Source organism: Eumetopias jubatus, unplaced genomic scaffold (assembly GCF_037043125.1).
Source record: "Eumetopias jubatus isolate StellerSeaLion01/CBP00866 unplaced genomic scaffold, mEumJub1_p1.0 scaffold_13, whole genome shotgun sequence".
NCBI classification, from domain to species: domain Eukaryota; kingdom Metazoa; phylum Chordata; class Mammalia; order Carnivora; family Otariidae; genus Eumetopias; species Eumetopias jubatus.
Window position 1 is genome coordinate 88,845,890 of NW_028274819.1, and position 25,094 is coordinate 88,870,983.

General features: G+C 48.6%; 1 protein-coding gene across 1 annotated transcript in view; it reads right to left on the bottom strand.

Annotated features, from left to right (window-relative positions):
• Nucleotides 1–8,209: 8,209 nt before the first annotated feature.
• Nucleotides 8,210–25,094, bottom strand: part of BARX2 (BARX homeobox 2) — a 69,819-nt gene continuing 52,934 nt past the window's right edge. Inside the window, exons 2-4 of the mRNA XM_028120780.2 lie at nucleotides 22,245–22,545; nucleotides 17,579–17,663; nucleotides 8,210–8,476 (exon numbers count right to left, since the gene is read on the bottom strand). Coding sequence (XP_027976581.1) covers nucleotides 8,210–8,476; nucleotides 17,579–17,663; nucleotides 22,245–22,545 — 653 coding nt within the window. The remainder of the gene's footprint in view (nucleotides 8,477–17,578; nucleotides 17,664–22,244; nucleotides 22,546–25,094) is intronic.

The window sequence follows — 25,094 nt, forward strand, 5'->3', positions numbered from 1 at the left end:
GAATTAAAACTAGCTGCTTTTGGAGCACATTCGGTATCAGCCAGGGTTTTAAATAGTTAGAACCTGACACTAAACCAGTTTGATTCTGGAAAGTAAGTCTTGTACAGCTGCCTCTGTGTGCAGAAGACTTTTTTTTTTTTAGAAATATGCACTCACTGAATTGTCATGACCACACACGTATTCCAGGGTCCAAATAAGCACAACAGCCTCGATTAGTTACTAAAAGCAAATGTTTGCCATCCTTAGAAAGCAATACAAAACAACCAGCTCCAACGCATCCCCAGCTTCTGTATGTGTGAACGAACGCCGCTTCTTGCTTCACGTTTGCGTGCTGAACATGGGCTTTGACCGTGCATTCTACCTGTGTCACTATATGCTGTGATTCATAGTGACTTTCTCATATGGAATTTCTTTGCCTTGTGCACAAACTTCAAATAAAAAACAAATAATTGGCTGAAAGGGAAGTCAGGAAAAAGGAGGAGGAGGCAGGGAGCAGGAAAAGGAAGATTGGTTCTACGGTCTCTGAGGGGCAGAAGCATGATGAGCTGGGGCCAGGGCCAGGGCTCCGAGGCTGGCTTTGACCTCAGAGGGTCACTCCCAGGGCTGCTGAAAAAGAGCAGCGTCCGCGTTCAGAGCTAGAACGGAGGACTCAGCATTCTGAGCAGCTTCTACCCAGCATCCTCAAGCTTCTACTCGTGCCACTCCCATTCTGGGACGGAAGCCAACATCCTCTAGCACTGCTTGCCATCGCAAAGTGAGGATGCCATCCTGTGAGTGTGCCCCAGACGGGACCCCTTCCCCCGAGCTGGGCCCAGCCTTCCTTTCCAAAGTTACTGCGAATGACAACACCGTACAAGGACTATTCCCAAGCCCCTGGATCCGCAAGAGAAGAGCTGGGAGGGGCCTGGACTGGTTGCTAGTCCGAGTGGGTAGATGGAGGGCTTGCGCATTCACATCGGAGGGGCAGACTGAGGTCTATTGTCTGCACGCCAAATGCGAGGTCATGCTGTGAGGGGGTTACAGCAATGTGAGGACGGGGGGGGGCAGGGTGGCGGCAGGCAAAGGCACCTGCAGGGGAAGCTGAGGGACAAAGGGGTCTACCTACCTCCATGCTCTGCCCTGATTAGACTCAGTCAACTCGGCCTTGGGAGAAGTAAGACTGGCCCAGTTGAGGGACGAGCAGTCCCCCCAGCTGTGTTGGGCAGCTTTGTGTGGTGACTTACCTCGCCACACGTTGTCTCAGCTTCCCCGTGTCTGAAGTGGGGCTGGTAACAGTGCCTCCTCACAGGGCTACCGAGATGATGCAGGGCGATGATGTGACCAGCCCTTGTGACAGGGCCGGGCACATAGCAGGGTGCGTGAAGACACCACCCCAGAGTCTTGCTGCTTCCAGCAGAGCTCCGTGTGTGTGTGTGTGTGTGTGTGTGTGTGTGTGTGTGTGTATCCAGGTCCTAGGGAAGAAATGCCACCTGGAGGAGGGAAGCCCTGGCAGAACCAGGAAGTCTCTCAGATCAAGGATGTTGTCTATGGAGCCCCAAAACGGCAGGGACTCAGCCTGACATGCCTTGAGGTTCTTGGCAACCATTTTGAGCAGGTGCACAGCCGCCACTCAGCCTGCCCCAAGCGGTTTGCTCTCAGGCAGCTGAGACAAAGGAATGAACTCTAGACCCCAGAGTCCTGTGGGGGAGATGACACACGTCTTCACGGACAGGGTGAATTCAAAGCAACTCTGAGGGCCCTGGCTACATTCTTGAGCTCCAGGAGAGGCCGTGGCTTAGGTTTCGGTTGTTCTTGGCCTCCTGGCTGACCTGGGGCACTATTTCCTCCTTCTCTCCCCCATGCCTCCCCACCTGCTTTTTAAAAAATGTTTAAAGGGTTTTGTCCGTGAATGATCTTATTCATAAAGCAGGCGTGATGACAGTTTGCAGAGCTAAATGGGCACTTAACTGTGTGTCTAATAAATCTGCAACAAAAATAAACAGAAGGGAAGCGGGTTTGGGAAAGAAAGGAGGTCAGGTATGAAAGGGGCCTGTCACAGTGATTTACCACCGCCCCCCTCAGCAGGCAGTGTCCGCCCGGTCCCTGCCTGGCCACTGTTGACCTGGAGATCCGGGGGGCTGACAGAGAGACCCGGGTGGAGGCCACTCCAGAGCACGCAAGGAAGCAAAGGTGGGCTGGAGTCAAACCTCCTTCCTTTGGGCATCCAAGCCCAGATCACAGATGGTATGATCTGCATCTTTCTTCCTGCCCCAAACCACCCAGGATTTGGGTGACAATCTCTGGGATTAGAGGCCCATTCAGGTGAAACTAGCAAACACCTGTTGTTCCAATGTTAATCACCCTTCCAGGTGAATAAGGGGCCTACTTAAAACATTAACCCTCCCTTAAGGGACTAGCCTGGTGAATGACAAACCAAGGGATGTATCGTCCATAAATCACCCTCCTTGCTCTGAAAGAACCATCTCGCAGGGAAGGGCGGGTGCAAACACCTCACAAGCCTAGCTAGAATCCCTGCTGCTCCTCCAAAGTCACTAAAATAGGAGTTTCTCCGACAAGATGTTAGCTTATTTGAGGCGGGGCCATATTACTTTCACCTCTCCTTCCCCCCAGCCTCCACCACCCCCACCCTAGCCCGGTGCTAGGCACAAGACAGGTGCTCAGGAAGCACCTGTGGGTTTGAACTGTGGCTACCACTGCTTCTGGTGGTAGAAGCCCGGAGCACTCGGCTTCCTGAGGGCGCAGGACAACCGCACGGGCCTGCCACCTGGTCGGCTGGGGGTCCTCTCTCCCAGTTTCCCCCACTGTGAGTGGGAAGGATGTTTCTGGCCTCTGCCCATCCCAGGGTTTTAGACTTGGTTGCAGTCCTCAGTGCTGAGCCCCGAGGTACACGGCGACCTTCAGGCCACGGCCCTCCCAGCCGTACTTGAGGATGAATTCACCTTCCTTCAGCCACTTCATATCACCTCGTGAATCAGGTCAAACAACTTCACCAACCCCACCGCCCCCTACCGAATATGATTTTGGTATAGACAGGATGTTAATTTTTGTTTGAGACAAATGTCTTAGCAGGCATCTTCCTCCCAGCCTGCCCCCTGCAACCCTGCCTGTGATCTCCTTGCGGAGAAATCTTCCGAGAGCATCTTCTTCAGAGCCCTGTCAGTACTTTTTCCAAAAGGAATTAACAAAATGGATGGGGTGGGATGGGGGGATTGATCCTTAGCCATGAAGGTCTTCAAATCTGGGTTCCTCGTCATCCTTTGCCTTCTTTGGCTCTGGGGAAACGGGCCCAGCATTGCTTCCCGTGGGTGATGGGAATGTTTCCACGGACAACAAAGATCTTTTGCTCCGCCTTCCCTCTTGACTCTGAAAAGTACTGGCAGGCCCAAGCCCTATAGCCACTGAGTGTGGCTCTAACAATGGCCAATGACCAGGAGAGTTGCTTCATGATTTGGGGCCTCAAGGCTTCATGACAGTGGGCTGTACCCACCATGCTGCTGAGAACTCAAAACATCTGGGCCTCCAAGAAAGACGTCAACAGGAGACCAGGAGCATCCGGATCCTCTCATTGCCTACTCGTGGACCTTTGGAGCCCTGAGCACAGAAAAAGGAACTCAGAACACATAAGCTGAAAAACAACCTTAAGGAATTTAGGCTCTTAATAGGGAAACAAAACTAATCCATGTCCTCTTTGGAAAGATGGCAGGCCCATGGTGTTAACGACAAAAGGTGCATTAAGAGGGAGAGGTGGAGAGGAATGAACAGGTTAGACTGGAGAGGAGGTGAGGTTAATAAGGAACAGGAAGAAGTGGCTGAGAAGGGTAAAGGAGAGGGGAGCCAAGGCAGGTCGGAGAGAGGATGCTGTCTCCTGGGCATGGAGAAGGCTAGGGTGCAGCCCCTTGGAGTGCCACTGAAAGAGAGGAAGGTGGCGTCTCTCGTGGAAGATGCAATAGAAGGCAACACAACGGAGAAGAGTGGTGACGGCGGCGAGGGGTGCCTATTCAGACAAAGAGCCACGGCAGCTCCTCAGGGCTTAGGCAAACATAAGCAACTCAGTGCACAGAAATCCTGAGAAACAAGTTTGCTTTTTTTTTTTTTTTTTCGCAAAGCACATTTCAACCCTCTAACCCAATAGTTCCTGCCCTTCAAAGATCCTTCCGACATGATAGGGGGCAAGATTTAGGCAGCACCTATGGAAAATGGCCGGAGGATCAGGCAGTGACCTAGCAGCTGGCCCAGGCAGGGGGGAGATGGGGGAGAACCCCTTGGGACAAGCTTTAATCTGGTCCTTCGAAGTCCCTGCTCCTTTTCTGCTGAGTGAACAACACGTGACCAGGCTGATGAAGCACAACCTATTGAGGAAAGCGCTTGATCCCCTGCAGTGGAGTGCTAGCCCAGCCCAGCCCAGCCCAGGGCATAGGGCGGGTGGCGTGAAGTTGAAAGGTCGTGAGGAGGACAGGGAACTCTAAGCGCCTGGGGAAGGGAAGAGGGGCTCACAGAGTTCCCCAGACCCCTTCTCTAAGGCAGCTTTAGAACTGACTCGTCTCTGAGAGAAACTGAAAACCAGCCTAGTGAGGGTTGGTGTCTGATGGATCTGTTCAGACTAGTCTGAGGACTACAGGCTCCCAGCAGGAGACCCATTTGGTTATTGTTTGAGTCAAGCTAGGGCTGAGTGTTGTTTCTCAATCAACCCTTGCAGACTCTGGACAAGCAAGTCAGAGGGTACGGTGACCCAGAACACAAACCCATTGTTAGGCACACACACTTCGATGCTTACTGGGAGCCTAGAACCTGCTCCAGGAATCCTTACTCTTTAACATAAAAGATGCGGGGGGTGGGGGAGGCACCTGGGTGGCTCAGTCGGTTAGGTGTCTGCCTTCAGCTCAGGTCATGATCCTGGGGTCCTGGGATCAAGCCCCGCATTGGGCTCTCTGCTCCGTGGGAGGCCTGCTTCTCCCTCTCTCTCTGCTGCTCCCCCTGCTTGTGCTCTCTCTGTCAAATAAATAAATAAAATCTTAAAGTAAATAAATAAAATCTTAAAAGATGATAGATAGATAGATAGATAGATAGATAGATAGATAGATGATAGCTAGATAAAGGATACAAAGGGGGGGAGCAGAGGCAGTGGTTCCTGGTAGCCTCACCTGTAGCCAGGAAATCTTCCCACCCCCAATCCCCGCCTAGGACAAAGCTGACACGTGCGGCAGACCGCTGCTAAAAGCCCCCCAACCCCCTTACCCCCCTGCCGCCTTAGGAGGGACAGTGTGCCAGTGCTCACCTTGAAGGTCCCCGCAGGGAACCTGGCCTGGGCTTGGTTCTCAGCCTGGCTCCTGACCAGCTACCTGACCCAGGGAGAGCCAACTTCTCTCTGGTTAACAGGCTTCCTATAAAACTGGAAGAAACAGCCCATTTCACAGCCCAAGGGGGAGGCATCAGCTAAAAGTGCTCATAAAAGCATTCTCCAATGCTCAGAGCAGAGACGCTACAAAAAAAAAGGGGGGGGGGTGTTGCAAGGTCTCAGTGGTCGGCTTCCCTGTGTGGGCAGTTGGCTTCGGCTCGCTTCCTTCCTCTGGAAAACTTCAGAAAGCATCAAATGACCAGACCCTACAATAAGACCCTGAACCCTCACGGGGTCACCATTCTGGATGCCAAGCAAGGGCAAGAATGCTTTTGTTTAGTGAGGCCCACAGAGTTGAGCTCAGGTCCAGAGAGAGGCCTCCTAGAAAGGAGCAGAGAAAGTGAGCAGACTGGGCTTGGGGCAGGGAAACCCTGGGGTCAGAGGTCCCTGAATAGCCCTGCTCCAGACTGCACAACGTGACCTCCTATGCACAACTCAAAGACACCCTGTGGAGTTGGGTTTCTGGGTGCCATCACATGTCGTGGGAAGTAGAGGGAAGATGGGAAGACTGGAGGGAAAAGGGAAAGGCGGAGGGCGAGCAGGGCTTGGTGCGGAATCGATGCCCACTCACATTCCCGAGGCCCAGCCCTCACCCCTCCTGGGGTGCCAGAGCAAGGCTACACAGAGCTGAGGCCAGAGGACAAGCCCAGGGCTCCCAAGTGGAGGTGCCCTTGGGCTCAGGGCTTCCAAAACAGCGGGAAAGATCAGGGGAGGTCTGAGACCATGCACTGAAATACCTCCAATCCCTGGAAGCACTATAGATGACAGGCCAACGGCTAAGGGCCGCACGTCAGAAACAGAGTCCAGAACCCTAGCTCAGGAAAACTACATGTGTGTGACACAGCCACCGTCAGACACCTCAGAGGGGGGCGGTACAAGAGCCCATGACAAGAGACTGAAAACCCCCACAGGAAGCCAGCATCAGTGAAAAGCCTCTCTGGGGCAGGGCTGAAGAGGACAGAGCAGTTCCTTAGGAGTGAGCCCAGACTGGCACAGACCCACCTGCTTACTGTGGCCAGGGGTACACTTGGGCTCATTAGGGCACTGCTTAGTAGGCAGACCATAAAACTGTCCCCAGGGGGTGGGCTAGAGATGCAGGAGGCAGCTTTTCGCCTGCATAGCACCAGAAACCTTGCACACAGCTGGGTGTGGTCTGCACAAACTGGTTCTTGGAGGCCCAATCCTTAGCTCCTTTGTTCACAAGAGGTAAGAAAAAGACAGCTTTCTTTGTGCAGATCTCAAGAGCAGAGGGAATGAAGGCGCTATGGCAGTCACTGTGATTGGCAGTGTTAATGGAGGGAAGCAGGAGCCCGATGGTTGAAAACAAGCAGATCATTTCGTGTGTAAGTTTCCAAAGAATTACATGAGTTGTTTACAGAACTAGCAACAGGTTTTGCTCTAGTTGCGGCCATTACAAAAGCGGGTAGATGTTTCCAGAACCCACAACAGGGCAGAGTTACCCCATAATCAATAACTGTCAGTCGGCAGGACATCAATGCTGAGAAAGAGGACCTCTGTGGGTTCAGGCCTCGGGGTCCACAGGCACGACAACCAGACAAGAAAGGGTCCGAGTTCCTACTTGAGCGAGTCTGGAGCCTCCCTCTTTCCTGTTCTTCCTGAAAGTGGGACATGGTTTTAAATTTAAAATCGCAGAGCACCTCTAGCCAAGAAGCTCTCAAGTCTTTTGTTAAAAGGGCAGAGCCCATCATCCAAATGGATACTTGATAAACAAGAAGCTCGTAAAAAATGGTTACCTGTGCAGGCTAGGGGAGGGCAGAGGGAAGGGAGTAGGTGGGAGAAGCAACGCTTCTTTTTGTTTGACTTTTGAAGCACATGTATTTATTATCTCTTACAAAAAAGTGAAGCCGTTTTTAAAGCTGGAAGCCCACAGTGGAAAGTGGCTGACGACAGAGCTGCTCTGGCAGAAGGTGGTGGGAGGGGTGGTGGGCAGAGACCGATCTTTTATTTTATAGCGGGGGAAATGAAAGCCCAGGGAGCCGGGCTATCTCTCTGGGTCTTTCCATAAGACGTATACAGACAGGGCTAAATATACTCCCCAGAAGACACAAAACACCCAATCCTTTTGAAAGATTTATCTTTAATTAAAAAATAAAAGTTATCTTAACATAATCTGCTTTGCAGTTTCAGGGATGGCAACTCAATAAAGCAAGAAAACCAAAGCTTCTCAGTTCTTGGGTCACCTAACCATCTTATAATGGGTACAAAGGCACACGTGTCTTCAAAGGAACTTTATTCAGAAACAATTCTAATAACTCAGAACTCGCTTCCCCCAACTCTTCTTTGCCCACCCTCACCGGCCCCACCCTACCCCACCCCCCCCAAAAAAAACAACAACCAAAAACATTAAATTCTCTTTTAAAACTACAGAAATAAGTGCTGAGTCAGCAAGGAAGCCAGGCCTGCTGCCCAGGCTCCTCCATGATCTCTCTGCTTTGATGACTGGCTGCCCAGGGGCTGGAGGGAGAGAGCCCGGGCCAGTCCTTCACCAGCACCAGGGGGGTGCGGGCCCCACAGCCCTCACCCCAGCAGGGGCAGGCAGTTCCAAGGCACTGTCTCCCTTCATCAAGGGCATCCCGTGGCTAAAGCAGCCTTTCAGGAAGAGAAAGGCCTAAGGCAAGCAAGTCTTCGTCAAATGCTTATGATGAAAACCACTGAGACCCGTGGGGGTTGGGAGATGTGGATCTCTTCTCCCCAAGTTTACCAGGGTTTGGGAAGCGGATCTCTCCCTATTCTCCCTGACTTCCCTCTTTCCATTCCTCCCCGTCTCCCCCTTCCCCCAAAAGAGTTTTTATTTTAGCTTGATGGTGGGGGTTCCGAAGAGGCTACTGGCAACTCCTGGGGCTGGCCGGGGGGCTCTGCCACCTCTAAGGGGACATCGCATGCTTTTGGTTCCTGTGGGTCACAGAGCTCCTCCTGTCTCTGGGAGGGTGCAAAGCGCTCCTGGCTCCGGGCCTGGCTGTTCATCTTCTCTTCAGCTTCGATCTCTTCTGATGTGGGGATGGAGTTCTTCTTGGGACGACCTTTGGGTTTTGTAGGTGCTTCCTGTCCACCTTTAAGAACCTATGTGGGAGAAAAAAGTCATTAAGTCTAATAAATAACTCCCTCCCTCCACTTTCCCACTCAACAGTGTCTATACCGTTCCTTCCCAGCAGTGATAGTCTGCCAAAAAGTATTTCCAACCCATCATCTCTAGAGTATAAAGACATCTTCATTCTTTATTATTATTACTATTATTATTATTTTAAGGTGACATTTTTCAAAAAATTTTATTTACTTATTTGAAAGAGAGAGAGTGAGCACATGCGTGCACGAGCACAAATGGTGGAGGGCCAAAGGGAGAGGGAGAAGCAGACTTCCCGCTGAGCATGGAGCCCAACGACTCAGGGCTCAATCCCAGGACCCCAAGATCATGACCTAAGCAAAAGTCGGACACTTAACTGACTGAGCCACCCAGGTGCCCCAAGACATCTTCATTCTTTAAATGTTCAATGTACTTTCAGCAAGTATCACATATTTCGGCTTTAAATAAAATGATCACAAACACATTAAAAAAATCCAACTTCAACAGTATGGAAAGAAATAAAAATTAAAATATTAATGCATTATCTATCAAGTTGACAAGTTAAAAAGACAGTATTGGGCGCCTGGGTGGCTCAGTTGGTTAAGCAACTGCCTTCGGCTCAGGTCATGATCCTGGAGTCCCAGGATCGAGTCCCGCATCGGGCTCCCTGCTCAGCAGGGAGTCTGCTTCTCCCTCTGACCCTCCCCCCTCTCATGCTCTCTCTCTCTCTCTCATTCTCTCTCTCAAATAAATAAAATCTTAAAAAAAAAAAAAGAGTATTTGTAGCAAGCAGGAAAATAAATCGTGTGGAAGGGTGACTGGTACAACCTTCTCAAGAGGCAATCTGAGAATTCGAATCAAAAGTCTTAATATGTGCATACTCTGACACAGAAATTCCACTTCTAATAATTTAGCCTAAGTAAATCATCAAAGACTGAGATAGATTGATTTGCAAAAATCATTAAAAAATTGGTTATAACAGCGAAAACTGGGGGGAAAATAAACTTTTGCTATATGATTGGGTAGATAATTACAGTATATCCCAAAAAGAGAATACTTGATAACCATTACAATCATCACGTAGGAGAATGTTTAATAACATGGGAAATATCATTAATGTACTTTTGTGGAAAGCAGGTTATAAACCAGCATAACCCAATCTGGAGGACAGACAACCTATTCGCAGTGTCAAGATCATGGAGAATTTTTAAATTTTTTTTCTTTTTTGTATTCTCTAATTTTTTGGTACAATGATCATGTGTAAGTATTTCTGTAATCAGAAAAAATATTATAAGGAACATACACCTGAATGGTTCAAAGACCGAGTAGAGAATACAAAGTTCCAGCTAGCTTTGAAAGTCGAATCACTAAGTTAAATTCTAATTCTGCTCCTTAGCAGCTGCTTCTTAAGAGGGTGACCAACAGATATAATGTATACAAGAGAGCAAGAACTCTTTCTGCTGTGCAGAACAGGCCTCCCACCTTCCTCCCCTGGTGCATTCCACTTAGACCTCCCAGGTCCACGTCAGAGGCCCTCGACCGTGTGCACGATGAGCTCTTACATTTCCTCCATTAGAGCACTTGTCACAAACCACTGTCCCTGCATGTGTACTTGCCTGCCCCTCCCACTCAGCCCCTGTACGTAGCAGGCATTCACCAAGTGGTATTGAACAATGAGCCTTTCCCTGGAGGTGAAGAAAGGTACAAAGCAAACAAAGTAACAGTGTCCCAAATAGCCCTTGCTGATCTCAAAGGACTTGAACATTTATTATCCCAATGTGTGATGTCCACGAGAATACTGTGACTTACGAAGGGAGAACTTTAAAAATACGTATAGGTTACTTTAGAGTATCACAGACAGTGCCTTCTTCCACTGGCTCTGAACTCTGACTTGCTGCCCTTGTGGCTTTTCTGGGCAGCTGGTGAGAAGGGCTTCAGGAGGACCTGGATTAGCACAGATAATTAGGAGTGAAATGTGCTTTTGCTACTTACATAACCCGCTTAATCTTATCTTCCATAGTTGAACAGAAGTTCCTTGAAGGTAAATCTTGCAACTATCCCTTGCTTCATGCTCCAGACAAATAACTTTCAACTGACTCTACTCAGGCACTAAATACTTATCGGTTACATCTCTTTCCTTCAAGAGAACAGGACCTCCGGGTGCTGAACTGTAGTAATGGCAGGCAGTAACTCAATAAGCCAAAAGTTCTTTTTTCAAACAGCTTTATTGAGATATAATTCACATACCATACACTCCACCCATTCATAGTGACGATATAGTGATTTTGAGGAGTCAGAATTGTACAACTATCACCAGAATCCAATTTTAGAACATTTTCATCACCCCCAAAAATGAACCCCACACCCATTAACAGCCACCTGTATTTTGCCCCAGGCCCTGCCCCCCAAGCCTAGGCAACCATACATCTGCCTTCTGTCTCTACAGATTTGCCTATTCTGGCCATTTAATATAATATGAATCGAGTTATACAGTATGTTATCCTTTGCGACTGGCTTCTTTCCACTCAGCATGGTGCTTTCAAGGGTCATCCATGTTGTAGCCTATATCAGTATTTCAATTCCTTTTTATGGCCAACTAATAGCCATTGTAGGAATATACCACATTCCCTTTACCCAATCATCAGCTGAGAGACACTCGGGTTGCTGCTACCTTTTGGTTGTTGTGAATAGTGCTGCTGTGAAGAGGAATATAGAAACATCTGTTCACTTCTTTTGGGTGTATCCCTACAACTGGAATTGCTGGGTCATATGGTAACTCTGTCTTTTTTCGAGGACCTTCCAGACTGTTTGCCAAAGCGACAGCACCATGTTCCAGTCAGCAGTTTATGAGGGTTCCAGTTCTCCATATCCTCCCCAATACCTGATGGTACGTCTTTCTGATTACAGCCATGCTAGTGGGTAGGAAGTGGTACCCCGTGTTTGTGAGTTCCATTTCCCTGATGACTAATGAAGATGAGCATCTTTTCCTGTGCTTATGGGCCAGCCATATGTCTTCTTTAGATAGGTATCTATTCAAATCCTTTGCCCATTTGAAAATTCGGTTATCTTATTATTGTTGAGTCATAAGAGTTTTTTATACACATTCTGGATACAAGTCCATCATCAGATACAAGATTTGCAAAGGTGTTCTCCCATTCTGTGTGTTGTCTTTTCCTTTTCTTGGTGATGTCATTCATAGCACAAATGTTTTTAGTTCTGATGAAGTCCAATTTATTTTCTCTTTTGTTGCTTGTGCTTTTGGTGTGCTCAGAGAATTTTGCCGAATCCAAGGCCATGAATATTTACTCTTACATTTTCTTCTAAGAGTTTTACAGTTCTAGCTTTTACATGTAGGTCTATGGTTCACTGTGAGTTATTTTTTGTATAAGGTGTGAGGAAACCCATAAGCTCTCAAAACCATCTCCTTTTAGCTGGGAATCTGCTCAGCCACCGCACTTTGCACACGCACAGCTAACACGCAAATATGAAGGGGACCTCTAACAAGGTATAGATGCTGACAGAATCCACCTCTGGGGAGAAGGAGGCCCTATATTCCTTTTCACATAAGTCAGCATCTGATTTTTATTTCAGTCTGAGTGCAGGCTGTTGAGAGTGCCCAGATGTGCCAGGATGGAATTTACATGTTGAAAGCAGCTCCACTTGGTATGAAAGAGGTTCTGCAAAATTAAGTTGCCCCATATAGTAATCAAGTTATAAAAGGGCAGGTCTAAGGAAGCCACCTAATTGGCAAAAGAAAGTCCAGCCCAGCAATTAGCGAACACCACCCACACAGCTTGGATAGACCCCACCTGGCTGTTTTCCTACCGGGCAAAAAAAAAAAAAAAAAAAAAAAAAAAAAAATCAAAACAATCAGACCATTTTCTAAATGGAATAAAACATTCCAGCGCAAAGAATAATTAGGAGATAACTACCCTCTTGGCTGCTTCCCGCGCTCGACCTCTGGCCCCTTGCCTCCCAGCACACCTGAAACATGCAATTATCTCACAACCGCCCCATGCCAGGAACTGCGCATTCTCATGCACCCCGTGGCCCTCCTCCCGGGATCCCTCCTGCCCAATTATTCCTAAAGCCAATTTAGTCCCCTTGCTTGGGGAAGTCCAGACAACCCACTGCAGCACCTGAGGTCACATGCCTCTCGGAAAAACAGCTAGACACCATCTACTTCTATTGGCTGTGCTTGCTGCCAGCTGCAGAGCCCCCCCCCCACCGCCCCCCAAACCCTTAAACTAGATATTCAAATGTTCTGTTGCTGAAGAAGTCAGGACAAGCCTGTTTCCTTCCCAAGGTGCTCAGTTGGGAGACAGGCAGTCTGACAGCAGAGTATGGACTGTCAGTGCAGGGAGGAAGCTTCTGGCCTCCCCCATTACTGAGAAAGGAAACCGAGCAGGCAGAGGTAGTTTGTCATGGTCCAAGAGCAAAGCCAAGGGCAGGGCTGGGATTTGAACACACAACCTTGCCCACTTGAATCTAACGCTCTTACCCGGATCTCATCGTGCATAACGAGCGAGGGATGCGTCACATGTGCCACCGTGTTTTCTGATTCTAATACTGATCTGCAGTCCCCCGGTCTCCCGGCAGACGCTGGGTAACGGACTCCTTCACTAGGGGGTACTTTCTGCCCCTTTTTCTCGGTCTTCATCTGCGGCTCTCTGGAGCAGGGAGAGCTGGATCAACCGATGACTATTTCCACGAAGCTGAGAAGCAAGTTTGGATTTTCCGGCACAAATCTCTTCCCAGCACCCTGTTCGGCAGCCTTTCTCTGCCTGGAGATGCAGTGCTATCTCGGACGGGGCCCCACATGCTAAGGCACTGAGTGGGAGAAGGCCCGGCAAGTGAGGAACGAGCAAGAACAAACAGCCAGGATTGTTCTCACCCAGAAGAAAGGTTCAGGGCCCCAGAAACATATAGAATTCATTTTCTGTCTGTATGTCTTCTGGCCTCCCAAACTGTGGATTCTCTGGAGACATGGCCAGGTAAATAATAATAATAATAATAATAATAATAATAATAATAATAATAATGATACTGGAAGAGGACTAGGATGGCGGCTAACACTTCTCAGCTGCGCTCTACGCAGCAAGCACTGTGCGAAGGCTCGTACAGGGATGAGCTCAGTTAGTACCTATGAGGTACACATATGTATGAGGAATTTTACTAATGAGAAAACAGGCCCACAGAGGTTAAGTAACCTGCTCAAGATCACATAGATAGTAACCATTAGACATTTCATGGAATTGTTGACCATCTGGAGATCTGCAGCGCCAAAGATGATGACGGTGCATGGTATGTGGCACCACCCCCCCAATTCTGTGACCGGGCAGGAGGGTGGTATCCATTTGGATCCTCTCATGGAACTAGGTTTTAGAGCTGAAAGAGATCTCTGAACAATGAGGCACTTTCAGCCTGTTGCAAAACTCTGGGTCCTCCTGGAACTCAAGCCAAACAGAAATGGAATAGAGGGTGAGCATCCCACCTCGTGTGCAAGATTAAATTTACCCAACCCGCTATAGGTTACAAATGCTGACCGGTAAAAACTAGTCCAAGATGCTATCTGGCCTCTGGCAGTGCTCTCCTTGGCTGCCGTGTGAGTAACTCTTGAGAATCAAGTGCTAATCTTTTTCCAGTTCCAATTAGGTGACTAGCCTTGAGACATCTTTATTACCCAATTAGCTTTTTCTTTTCCTCCCAGTACTTGAAGAGATAGCCTTGAAAGAGTTCTACCAGGAAAACACATGAGGCAATCAGGATCCCAACAATGCCTCGCTGTTCTGGGGGAGTCAGAATTCAGACCTGCAACGGAACCGTCACCCTCCCATTTTTAGCTCTGGCCATTCTGAAGTCGTTCAAAGCGCCCCAGGTGCTCCAGCTCCTTCCTTCTGCCCGTGACACCCTCCTCACCTTTGCTTGGCATACTTCTATTCATCCACTGAAACCAATTTAGACAGCACCTCTTCCATGAAGCCCTCCCTTTCTCTATCCTGATTCTGAACGCAGTAAATCCCACTGTGGCCCTGATCCCTCTGAATAATTACTAGTTTCACAGGGCGGTCTCCTCCCACCTGATGGGAGTACTTTTTTCTTATTTTATTTTGTAATGGACAGGTTTGTGACTTATCTTGGCATCTCCGTCACCTGGTGCTCCATTCCTAGGCTCAACATTTAACTGCTAGAGTGGACAGAGAGCTTGGCACTCCCGCCTCCCCAAGGGACCTAAATTTGGTCGGCCCGTGGAATGCTCTCTGAGGTTAAATCTGCTAACTGACTCCATGTTGCTTTATGCGACGTGGATGACCCTCAATACCCAGAGCTCCCACTTGTGCCGCCGGCCCAGTGGCTGGTGAACAACAGGTAACGTCAGGGGCGAAGGCACACGCTCGTCCCAGGGGCATCGGGTGGTGCGGTGCTGACAGGGATGGCAGGCTGTCAATTCCTTAATCGTCTGACTCATGAAGAGATCGCTGATAACCGATTTCAACAATGCCTCTGCCACTCAGGAGACCTTGATGATGATGATTGACGAGGAAGGAGGTGGGTGGCGGACTTGCCCAAGTCCAAAGTCAGCCAGGGAGGGACAGGCATGGGAACTCGCCCAGAGTTTCTAACTCCCCGATCTGGTTCTTTCTGAGATCAGTTCCCCGGGAGGTTTCTGCCATCATTTTCTTCTTTTCTTTTCTTTCTCTCTTTTTGTTTATCAAAGATTTCATTTATTTGTTTATCAGAGACAGAGTGAGTGTGGGCACGCGGACAAGCAGGGGGAGCGGCCGGCAGAGGGAGAAGCAGGCTCCCCACTGAGCAGGGAGCCCGATGTGGGGCTCGATCCCAGGACCCTGGGACCATGACCTGAGCCGAAGGCAGCCGCTTAACCGACTGAGCCACCCAGGCGTCCCTTCGCCATCATTTTCATGTGTCTGTAGCATTCTGGAGGTTTTGGAACGACTACATATTTAATCGAATCCCATTTACCCTTCAACGTCTCCCTACACCTTTCTCAAATGCCCATCCCCTGAACATTTCCGGACTTATACACCGACAATAATTACAATTCAAAGCAGCCCTGGCTGCTTTCTGGACCTTGATTCTCCAACAAGATCACAAATGCCATGAAGGCAGGTTTCTATCTCATTTCATTACTTCCTACAGTGCCCAGAATAAGGCACCGTTCACAAGAGATGCTAATACACGTCTGTGGATTCATCCGGTATATGTGTTTGTACTGACATCCCGGCCTCACTTTGTAAGCACTCCGTGAGCCACGCCGCCTCCACCTGAACATCCTTCCCTCGCAGGCTCAGGTCCCCCCAGAGGAAATTATGAGATTTGCCCCGGAATTCCCTTTTGGGAATATAATACACACTGCCTCGCTGGCTTTTAAAAAAAATGTTGCCATCGATATTAATTTACAACGTATTTATTTTTCTCATTGTTAGTAGGCAACAGCAAGAACTAACGTTTTCAGAAAAAAATTATTAGACAAAAACACAAAATTGAGAAAATGTCTCCATATCTATTAGCTATTTTCTTTTAAAGACTTTGAGAGAGAGTAAGAGAGAGAAGGAACGGGGGAGCGACAGAGGGAGAAGCAGACTCCCCGCTGAGCAAGGAGCACAGTGCAGGCAGGACTCGATCCCAGGACCTTGGGATCATGACCTGAGCCGAAGGCAGACGCTTAACTGACTTAGCCACCCAGGCACCCATATCTATTAGCTATTAAAAGTATCTATTAACTTACCTGTTTTCCTGAAAACTAGGGATGAAAGAAGGACCTCAGTTCCAGTAATTGTAAAAAAAAAAAAAAATCATATTCCAGCCCTTGAACACCAGGAAAGATGGCCTGTGGCCAGATGGGTTAGCAAATTAGTGTCATCCAAGCAGGTCTGGACCGCCTGGTCCGTACAAGAGGAAAAAGGACCAAAGTTCGGTGAGGGTGTGAGGAAGTCTCAGGGCACAGGCCATCGTGTACCTGGTCTCTCAAGGAAACAGGCTGCTTCCCACCCTCTTTTCCCAGCTCACCTCTTTTCTCTGGGCTTTGACCTTTTCCCTTGTGGTTTCCAAAACTGGCAATGAAACACGTCAACCACTTTGGAAAATATGGATTTAACAGATTATTCAAATTTGCTCTTTTTTCAGAAAGAGTGAACTATTATGAAGCGGAGTCCCTCAAATTATGGAGATGTCTAGGGGCGCCTGGGTGGCTCAGATGGTTAAGCATCTGCCTTTGGCTCAGGTCATGATCCCAGGGGCCTGGGATCGAGCCTCATGTCTGGCTCCTGGCTCAGCGGGGAGCCTACTTCTCCCCCTGCTCGTGCTCTCTCTCTCTCCCTCTGTATCTGTGTGTCTCCAATGAATAAATAAAATCTTCAAGAAAAAATTAAAAAAAATATGGAGATGTCTATTTTTTTTTTTTTTTTAGAGAGAGATAGTTGTTTATGCTAATAGGTCCATTTAGAAACCAAAGGTGGAATGATTCATTAGCTAGGCAGTAAAGCAGTATTAGGGAAAGCTTAGTCCATGATACCATGTGCATCAGAGGAACCTGGGAGCTTGTGAACACCACCTTGTGTTCCGTCCTGCCCTGTCACGGACCTCTGCACTCAGGATCCTGGGAGGGCCTAGACTTCTGCATTTTTACCTGCAATCCAGGTTCCTCTGACACCCACCGAAGCTTGACAATCCCTGCATTACACTACACGAAGCCCAGGAACAGATGCGCCCTTATATGTCATTATAAACAAACAGTCCTGACTTCTATTCTTGGTGACTGGTGGGAGGGGGAAGGAAGTTCTTTGAAAAGGCTAGCAGGTGGGGTTAAAACTAGCAACTGAGAAGCTTGTGGGCTTTCTTTTATTTCTAAGGAAACTGTGAAAAAGAATATCCTGCTGGTCAGGAAATCCAGGTCAGGAGGAATGGCTTATCTGACTGCCCCAACTACCTCCCTCCCAGCCAGCCAGCATCATAAAAGGCCTTCCACTCTCTGGAACCCCAAACCACCAATGGTCCTTCCTGCCTTCTTCCCAGCCCTGGAGTAAGAATTTTCCCTATCATGATGGGGGCACGGTGAGACTCACTCTCTTCTTTCTTACCATTTTCTTCCACTTCATCCTGCGGTTCTGATACCAAGTCTTCACCTGCAGTTGAGTGAGTCCCAGAGACTGGGCCAAGTCCAGCCTAGAAGGCGTGAGATACAAAGGAAGGATGAGGAAGGAGGAAAGGGGCAGCAGGGATGGGGTCCTGTGGACTAGCTCCAGGCACTGCTATCAAAGCGTGGACTTCCCCCATTAAACCAGCTCTTTCCCCAAGAATCTCATGGATGAAACTCTGAGAACCTAAGAAACAGATGCCTATAACCCAAGGACACCTGGGGCCATCACCCAGAAACATTCACTGTCTGCACGGGACCTGAAAAGGATTTCTCAGCCTTGATCGCAAAGTCCTCTTTCTGACCTGACAGAGTCTTTACTGGGATCCCATACAAAATGAGGACTCTGCCCCCAAATCCAAACTGGAAAGGAAAAGTAAAGACCTGCCATCCTTGTCAAAATCCTGCTTATCACCCCAGATGCAGCGCAAGACCCCTCCTACAGGGAAGGCTCCCCACCCCCATGACACCTCCCACAGGTTCTACCCTCTGGACCCTCCCACTGGTCAGCCATCACCTGGGTGGCTCCACGTTCTCAAGGGTTCTCTGTTTCCCACGAGTACTTTCTGCCTTCCTGACTCAACTGCAAGGGCTTCTTTTCTGTCCACAAAAGTGCCTATCAGGTTCTCAATCCAGACCAAGGGCTCAAAAATACTTTCCAAAGGATGGATTCATTCACTGTAGTTGCCCTAAACTGTTACAATGTTGGGTTCCAAAAGAAACATTCAATCTGTAGCCCCTCCTGCTTCCCATTCTACTGCTCACCGGGGTTCTGCATTTCTCTGCAGCCTTCTGGAAAGTCCTGAATGTCAAAGCCATTCCTGGGAAGTGTGAGGCTGGAGCTACTTCCAACAACACAGCAACCGTTTCCGGAGAACCGTGGCATCCCAGGCCCCAGGCTCAGCCCCCGACCTCTGCTGTCTTATTCATTCCTTTCATGACGCTGGGAAGTAGATATAATCATTCCCATTTTATGGATGAGAGATCTGAAGCTTGGAGAGATTAGAATCTCTCGGTTACCATGGCCAAATCCTGTCTGCTGCCTGTTTTGTAAATAAAGTTTTTGGTGGAACACGGACACCCATTTGTCTGGTACTGTCCACGGCTGCTTTCCTGCTCCAGCCTCGGAGGTGAGTGGTTGTGACAGAGACTGAAATTATTTTCTCTCTGGCCCCATACAAGAAAAACTTTGCTGACCCCCGGTAGATGATCCTAGAGTGGAGGTGGACCGGGATGCAAACCTACTTACATCTGGCTTGTATACCTCCGCCTGTATGGGGGCTCCCCTCCACCCGCCATATTTTTGCACAAGTTTAATCTGTCAAAGCAAAGCTCTTGCTCTGGTTTTTGAGGAGAAAAGGCGAACAACCCAACTGGAGCATATTATATGAGAAAGAGAACCAGGATTCTAAACTCAGTCCTCAAGACTACAACTATGGACCTATATTGAGAAGAACCCCAAGTCTACTACCTGAGCGCCAACTGGAAGGACCACCTCCCTGAGCCGACGTCAGCGGTCTCCCTGTGGCTCCAACCCTGCTCACTGCAGCATGGATTTCTAGAGCAGCAACCTGGGATGGGCACCCTTGCTACAGGGAACGGGGTCATCACTTTCGAAGTCCTAGAAGTCTGAACATTACAGTTTGTGGCTCTGAGGTCCCTTAGGTCCCATAAACCTTCACAGCCACAAGCCTGAGCCACGGGGACTCCCGGGTGTGCATTCTCGGCCTCAACTTTCTCTCCCCAAGGAGTGCTGAGCAACGTCCCACGTGAGCAAGGCCAGTGGGTATCGGCAGTGAGGTTCCAGGTGCTGATTGTTGGCACTGCGGCTGCTCAGCCCCCTGCTCTGACCAGAGGACACGATTTAAATCTCCAATAAGAAAAACAGTCTTCCTTCCAAAAAAGCCTCAGAACCTGTCTTACATCTGCATTCACATATATCTGGTTGTCCTAGGAAAAGGGCTACTGGAAGCTAACAGTTTTACTCAAAGTGATTAACAGACTGAAGCTAATAAATTCCCAGCGCCAACAGCACTTAGCTCTCCCCACTAATGAAGCGCTGCTTCCCAAGCAGCCATTCATTAAGAACCCAAAACCCAGGGGGCTGTCCCACAGGCTTCTGGTCTCCCAGGCTCCCACTGTGCCTTCCAGGCCGGTTCACCTGAGGCCATCAGGTGCATTAGTCAATGGCAGGCTCAGTTCACAGCTCTGCCACTGCATTAGCAAATGGTGTTAGCTCACTTGGGAAAAATGCACCCCTGACTCACTCTGGCTACAGAAACGGGCTTCACTGTCATCAGCTTTCTCTCATTACCTGCCACCGTTACAAATTCTCACTTCCCTGCATATTCGCTTAAATGGGGTCTCCTAGGAAACTGGAAAAACAAACAAAGGGGAAGAGGCAGAAAGCTGTGGGAGGAGGGAGTGCTCATGGCCCTGGTCACGTAGGGAGATGAGGAACATGGGAGAGGGCGGGTTAAGGCGGCAGCTTCCATGCCAGCCAGATGGTGTCCTTCTCCCCAGGCAAGTGAATCAGTCCTGCGTAGGTCACCTGAGAGGTGCCTGGGCAGGTATCAGGAAGTCCCAGGAGCTTGATTAGGAATGAACATTTCTGTTAAAACATTCTCTGACTTCTAGAAAATAAGCCTAAAATTCTACCCAGGCCTGTTGAAGCCCTTTCGGTGTACTACCATGCAAGTCATAAATAATGGCACCCACCTCCACTGGCTGCCCAACTCCCCGAGGCTCTCCATTACCTCCTGGGGGCACCAAAATAGCTCCTGGTAACTGGGGATCCCTTCTGTCAATTCCCAATTCACAGCCGCATCTCCACCGTCTGGCCAAAGGCTCCCCAGATGCTCACGTCCAAACAGAACTCACTCCTTCCCCCACCAAACCCACTCTGCCCTCTGCCTTACAATTTCGGTCCTGGTATCCCTGTCTACGCTGTGGCCCAATCCAGGAGGAGCAGATTTCCCAGCTCTCTTCTCTCTTCCTCACGCCAGTGTCAAGTCTGTCCATTCCACCTTCTAAACTCTTCTCCAATCTACTCCCCTTTCTCTGTGCGCACTGTCACCACCTTAATTCCAGTCTTCAGTGACGATCCCTGGGCTCCCTCCTACCCCCTGCTCCATTGCTTCCCTCTCAAATCAACCATTTAGGGTGCCACCAAAGCAAGGAGTCTAAAATGTAAATCTGGCCACGTCCCTTCCCGCTCTTAATGGCTGTCGATGAAGACAAAGTCGGCATTCTCTGGCCAGGCATGTGAGCCTTCCCACCTCCAGCCTCATCTCCTGCCAGGCTCCCATTTGCCCCTTAGCCTGGAGACATCATGACCGCCTGCAGTTCCCTCGACGTGCCCAGTGAGATGTGCTTCTGTGCCTGTGTGGGCCATTCCCTCTGGAGTCAAAGCTCTTCTTAAGTGTTGCCTCCTCTGAGATGCCTTCCTGAGCCCCATCTGACACACTCAGCAACGTCTCTGGGCTCCTCCAGCCCTTGGAAACACACTGGCACCAGGACCTGTGCCCTGTGTTGTGGGTACTTGTTGTCCGTCCTTCCCTAGGATCTCCTCCAGAGCAGGACTCTTGTCTCCTACTTTCTGGACTCACGGCCCCTGCCGCAGTGTCTGGCCCCCAGCAAACCCCCAGCACACAGCTGATGGGGGGCTCGATTAAGTGAATCAGTAAACAGATGCCCTTTGATCAGTGATTTGTATACTCCTCTCTCTCTCTTAAATTTGGGTCAAACAGCTACTAACTAGCTTAAGAGATGCATGTGAGTTTCCTTCCCTTTCTCTCTAATAGGACTAGAGACAAACCTAATACAGACAAGGAAGTGAGCAAAAGAACAGAAAAAGGACCTGGAAAATCCTCCCAACAAAGAAGATCACATATTAGCTCAGCCATCTCTGGCCAGATCCCCAGAATGAGTTTGAAGGAATAAGATAAGATACATTCTTGCATATTTTGTAGTAAGATACTAAATTAAAGAAATAAGGTGAGATATTAAGGCCTCTGAGTAAGTCAGGGGTCACAGTCCCCTCATCTGGCTCTCAAAGGCATTTAAAGAAGGGACTCACATCTGGGTCTTGCCTGTCTCTCAGCCAAGTGGTTCTGACTTGATATCCACCAAATTTACCAGGACATCTAACAGCTCCTCAACCGAATCAATCCAGGCCTTCCCAGTCAAGAGCCAGGCCCGCAGCCTGAGCCAGCTGGCAGTCGGAGGGTGGGAGAAGCCTGAGAAGGTCACAGGTCCCAAACGCCCAGTGAACCACACTGCATCTGATCCTACTGTAAGTGGCTTTAAACCCCAAACCTATTTTCCAGCTCAGAGCCTGGGCAACCATACACTAAACTTGACTTTGCTTCTTATGGTGGAGTAGTTAAGTTAAATATGGGGATACAGCCAGGGCTTAAGTGTGATGCGTGCAGGTGGGCTGGGCTGTCGAACAGGCTGAGATTACATAAGCCACGCACGAGACTCCTGCCATCGTGAGGAACCTCTCTCTAACACAGTCCTTGTGGCTCTCCGTCCCACCCCGAGAGCAAAAGGCATCTTCCCTTCCCCCAGGGCCTTCCCTGCAGGCAGTCCTCTTTCCGGGTTCTCACCTGTCCGGGGTGGACAAGTACTTCTGCTTCTGGAACTTCTTCTCCAGGCCCATGAGCTGTAGCTCGGTGAAGATGGTACGACTCCGGCGGGGCTTCTTCTGCCGCGGTGTGGGCTGCTCCGGCTCCGACTCGCTGCTGCCGAGAGCCTCGCCCCCTGGGGCCTCGGCAGAGGCGGCCTCGGAGGCCGGGTGGCAGGACAAGGCCTGGGCAGCTCCTGGGGGGGCGGGGACCAGGTGGGAGATGACCGCGGGCTGTCGGGTGATCACTGAGAGGAGAGGGTAAGCCCGAAGGGAAGCGGGGCCTAGAAGACAAACAGGGCGGCAGGTCATGAGACGAGCCAGGGTAGAAGGGAGCCAGGGGCACTCAGAGGACCACTCACCCACACCCATCGGATGGGTGGGGCCTCCGGAACATAAGGAGGTAGAATGGAAGAAGCGGAAGAGGACCTAGAACTGCTGGGTGGGCCGGTGAGCTGTGCTCAGCCTGATGTGTGCCAACATTCGAGCTCCCCGCAGCCAAGAAGAGGTTCCTGAAATTCGTCTGGTTTTAAGTGGGTATGTCCCCACCCCCTCTCTTTTAAACCCCTAAATTCTGTCTTCAGAGATATGGGTCAATAGTCTGAGCAGATGAAAAGTAGTTAGAAAAAGCTAGAAACCCACACTGAAGAATAGAGAATAGATTTGTAATATACAAACTGCCTGAGAACCCCCTCTGGTCTTTATAAAAATACATAGTTGCAACTATGAATTCCTGCTAGAGGTCTCCAGACCTTGAATCGGTGACATTTTTCAGAGCTGGAAGGAAGCTTAAAGATGATTTAATTCAACTTCTTCATTTCGGAGACAAGACCAAGTGAAAGGCTCAGTGACTTGCCTAAGATCACAGAGCTAGGAGTAAGAAGATCCAGGAGTCAAACCAAGTTCTTCTGGCTTAAAGTCTAGAGCTCTTATCACATCCTGAATCACATGGATACATCAATGGGGGGGGGGAGGACAGCAAACAGAAATCGATTTTAATTCACATGAAAACTCAGATCCATTACGACCTGCGGCCTACAGCACCGTGTGAAGGAGGACAGTCAGGCTGGGTCAGAGCGTGGCTGAGGAAAGGGAGCGGAGTTTGACTGCCGATGTCTGCCGTGGGCATTTGCGGGGGTGTATGGTGGCATGTAAGCTAGTTATGTGCCACTCCTGCCTTAGGAATTTCCAGGCAGAAGTACTTTTCTGTCCAAGACTCTGTTATGTCTTTAAAGTTCAAGAGCTCTTGCTTTTCGTTATTCAATAGAATCGTGTTTAAAATGTCATGATCATTACCTACGTAAGTCATTTTCTCTCTCTGGGCCTCAGTCTTGCCATCCATTATAGTGAGTAAAAAAAGTAGGTAACTTCAAGGACTTCTTCAAACTCTAATATACTGATGCCATAAAAGTACTTCTCATCCCAAGCCCATCTTGATACCTGATGAAAATAGGGAAGACTCAGGGGTCGTCCTTCGAGACTCAGCCCAGCCCTGATAGCTCACTACAAGGGCAAAGGCAAGCCTGTGAGCCAACCAATGCTCACACTAGCTCTGGGTTAAAACCAACCCATGTCACAGAAACACCCGGTTGCTACTTGTATATTGTATTTCCCTCCTCTGGGTTGGCATTTCTCTTCTTATTCATTTCCGTGCTTCTGTTTTGGGCCCCTGTCATTGTTATTAAAACAGGTAACTTCTCTTGTTCTTTGACTCCTTCTCATAAAGCCCAGTACAAACCACAAAGTTGTTAAATAATAAATCACCAATGGCTACGTCTTCCATTAACTCTCCAGCCAATGCTAACACTTGAGGTTTTGTGTGGTGGATTCTTTTTGAGGGGAAAAAAAAAATCATCTGGGAATGAATTATAGCAAGAAAATGAGGATACCTGGGCCTGTGGTTTGGGATCTCCCACGATACATTATGAAATGTCACTTCTTAAAAACACTATCTGAAAGCTTCTTTACAGGTACAATGTAGTTCTCATCTCAAATCACTTTATTCCTTTAATTCTGACATTTTTAAAAAGGAACTATCTTTAGGAAACAGGCTAATTTAACATCTAGAAGCTTAGGAGCTTACCAGTATAGGAAGCGGCTAGTTATCTACCTGTCCATAAGGTTTTTAATCACCAGAGTTTCAGCTTTCTCTTTTGTAAGAGAGTTAAACTTTCTTCCCCTAACGTTAAAAAATATTTGGGACGTGTGGTAATATCTAGTGCTGGCCAGGATATGGGGAAATGGGTACTCAATATTGTTGGTGAGAGTGTAAATCAGTATAGTCTTTTAGAAAGACAAACTAAGCAATACCTCTGAAAAGTACTGACCAGGCAATTCTATAATTTGAGACCAATTTTCCCATATGCACAAAGATTTATGTACAAGCATATTTACTGCAGCCTTGATTATAATAGTGAAACAGGGAAAACAACCCACATAACTACAACAAAATGATTAAATAAATTGTGGTACCTCTATAGTATGAACTACAATGTAAGCACTAAGAAGACCTATGTAAATAGATAGATTACATGGAAAAATAAAATAAAATGGAAAAATATTCTAAAGTAAATTATTGAGAGAAAATAAAGGTATGGAACAATTTGCATTCCATAAAAAAAAAATCTGGATGTGTGCCCACATTTACAAATGTATTGTTTTTAAGCCCAGGAAGTTAGTCACCAAACTATTAACAGTGATTACCTCTAGAGAAGGCGTGGGAGTGAAGTAGGGCGAAAAGTAGTCTACATGTATGACTCTAATCCTGTATTCAATCCTGTCATACATGTTTATTGAGCATCTACTATGGGCTGTGCTCTGTTCTAGAAGTTGG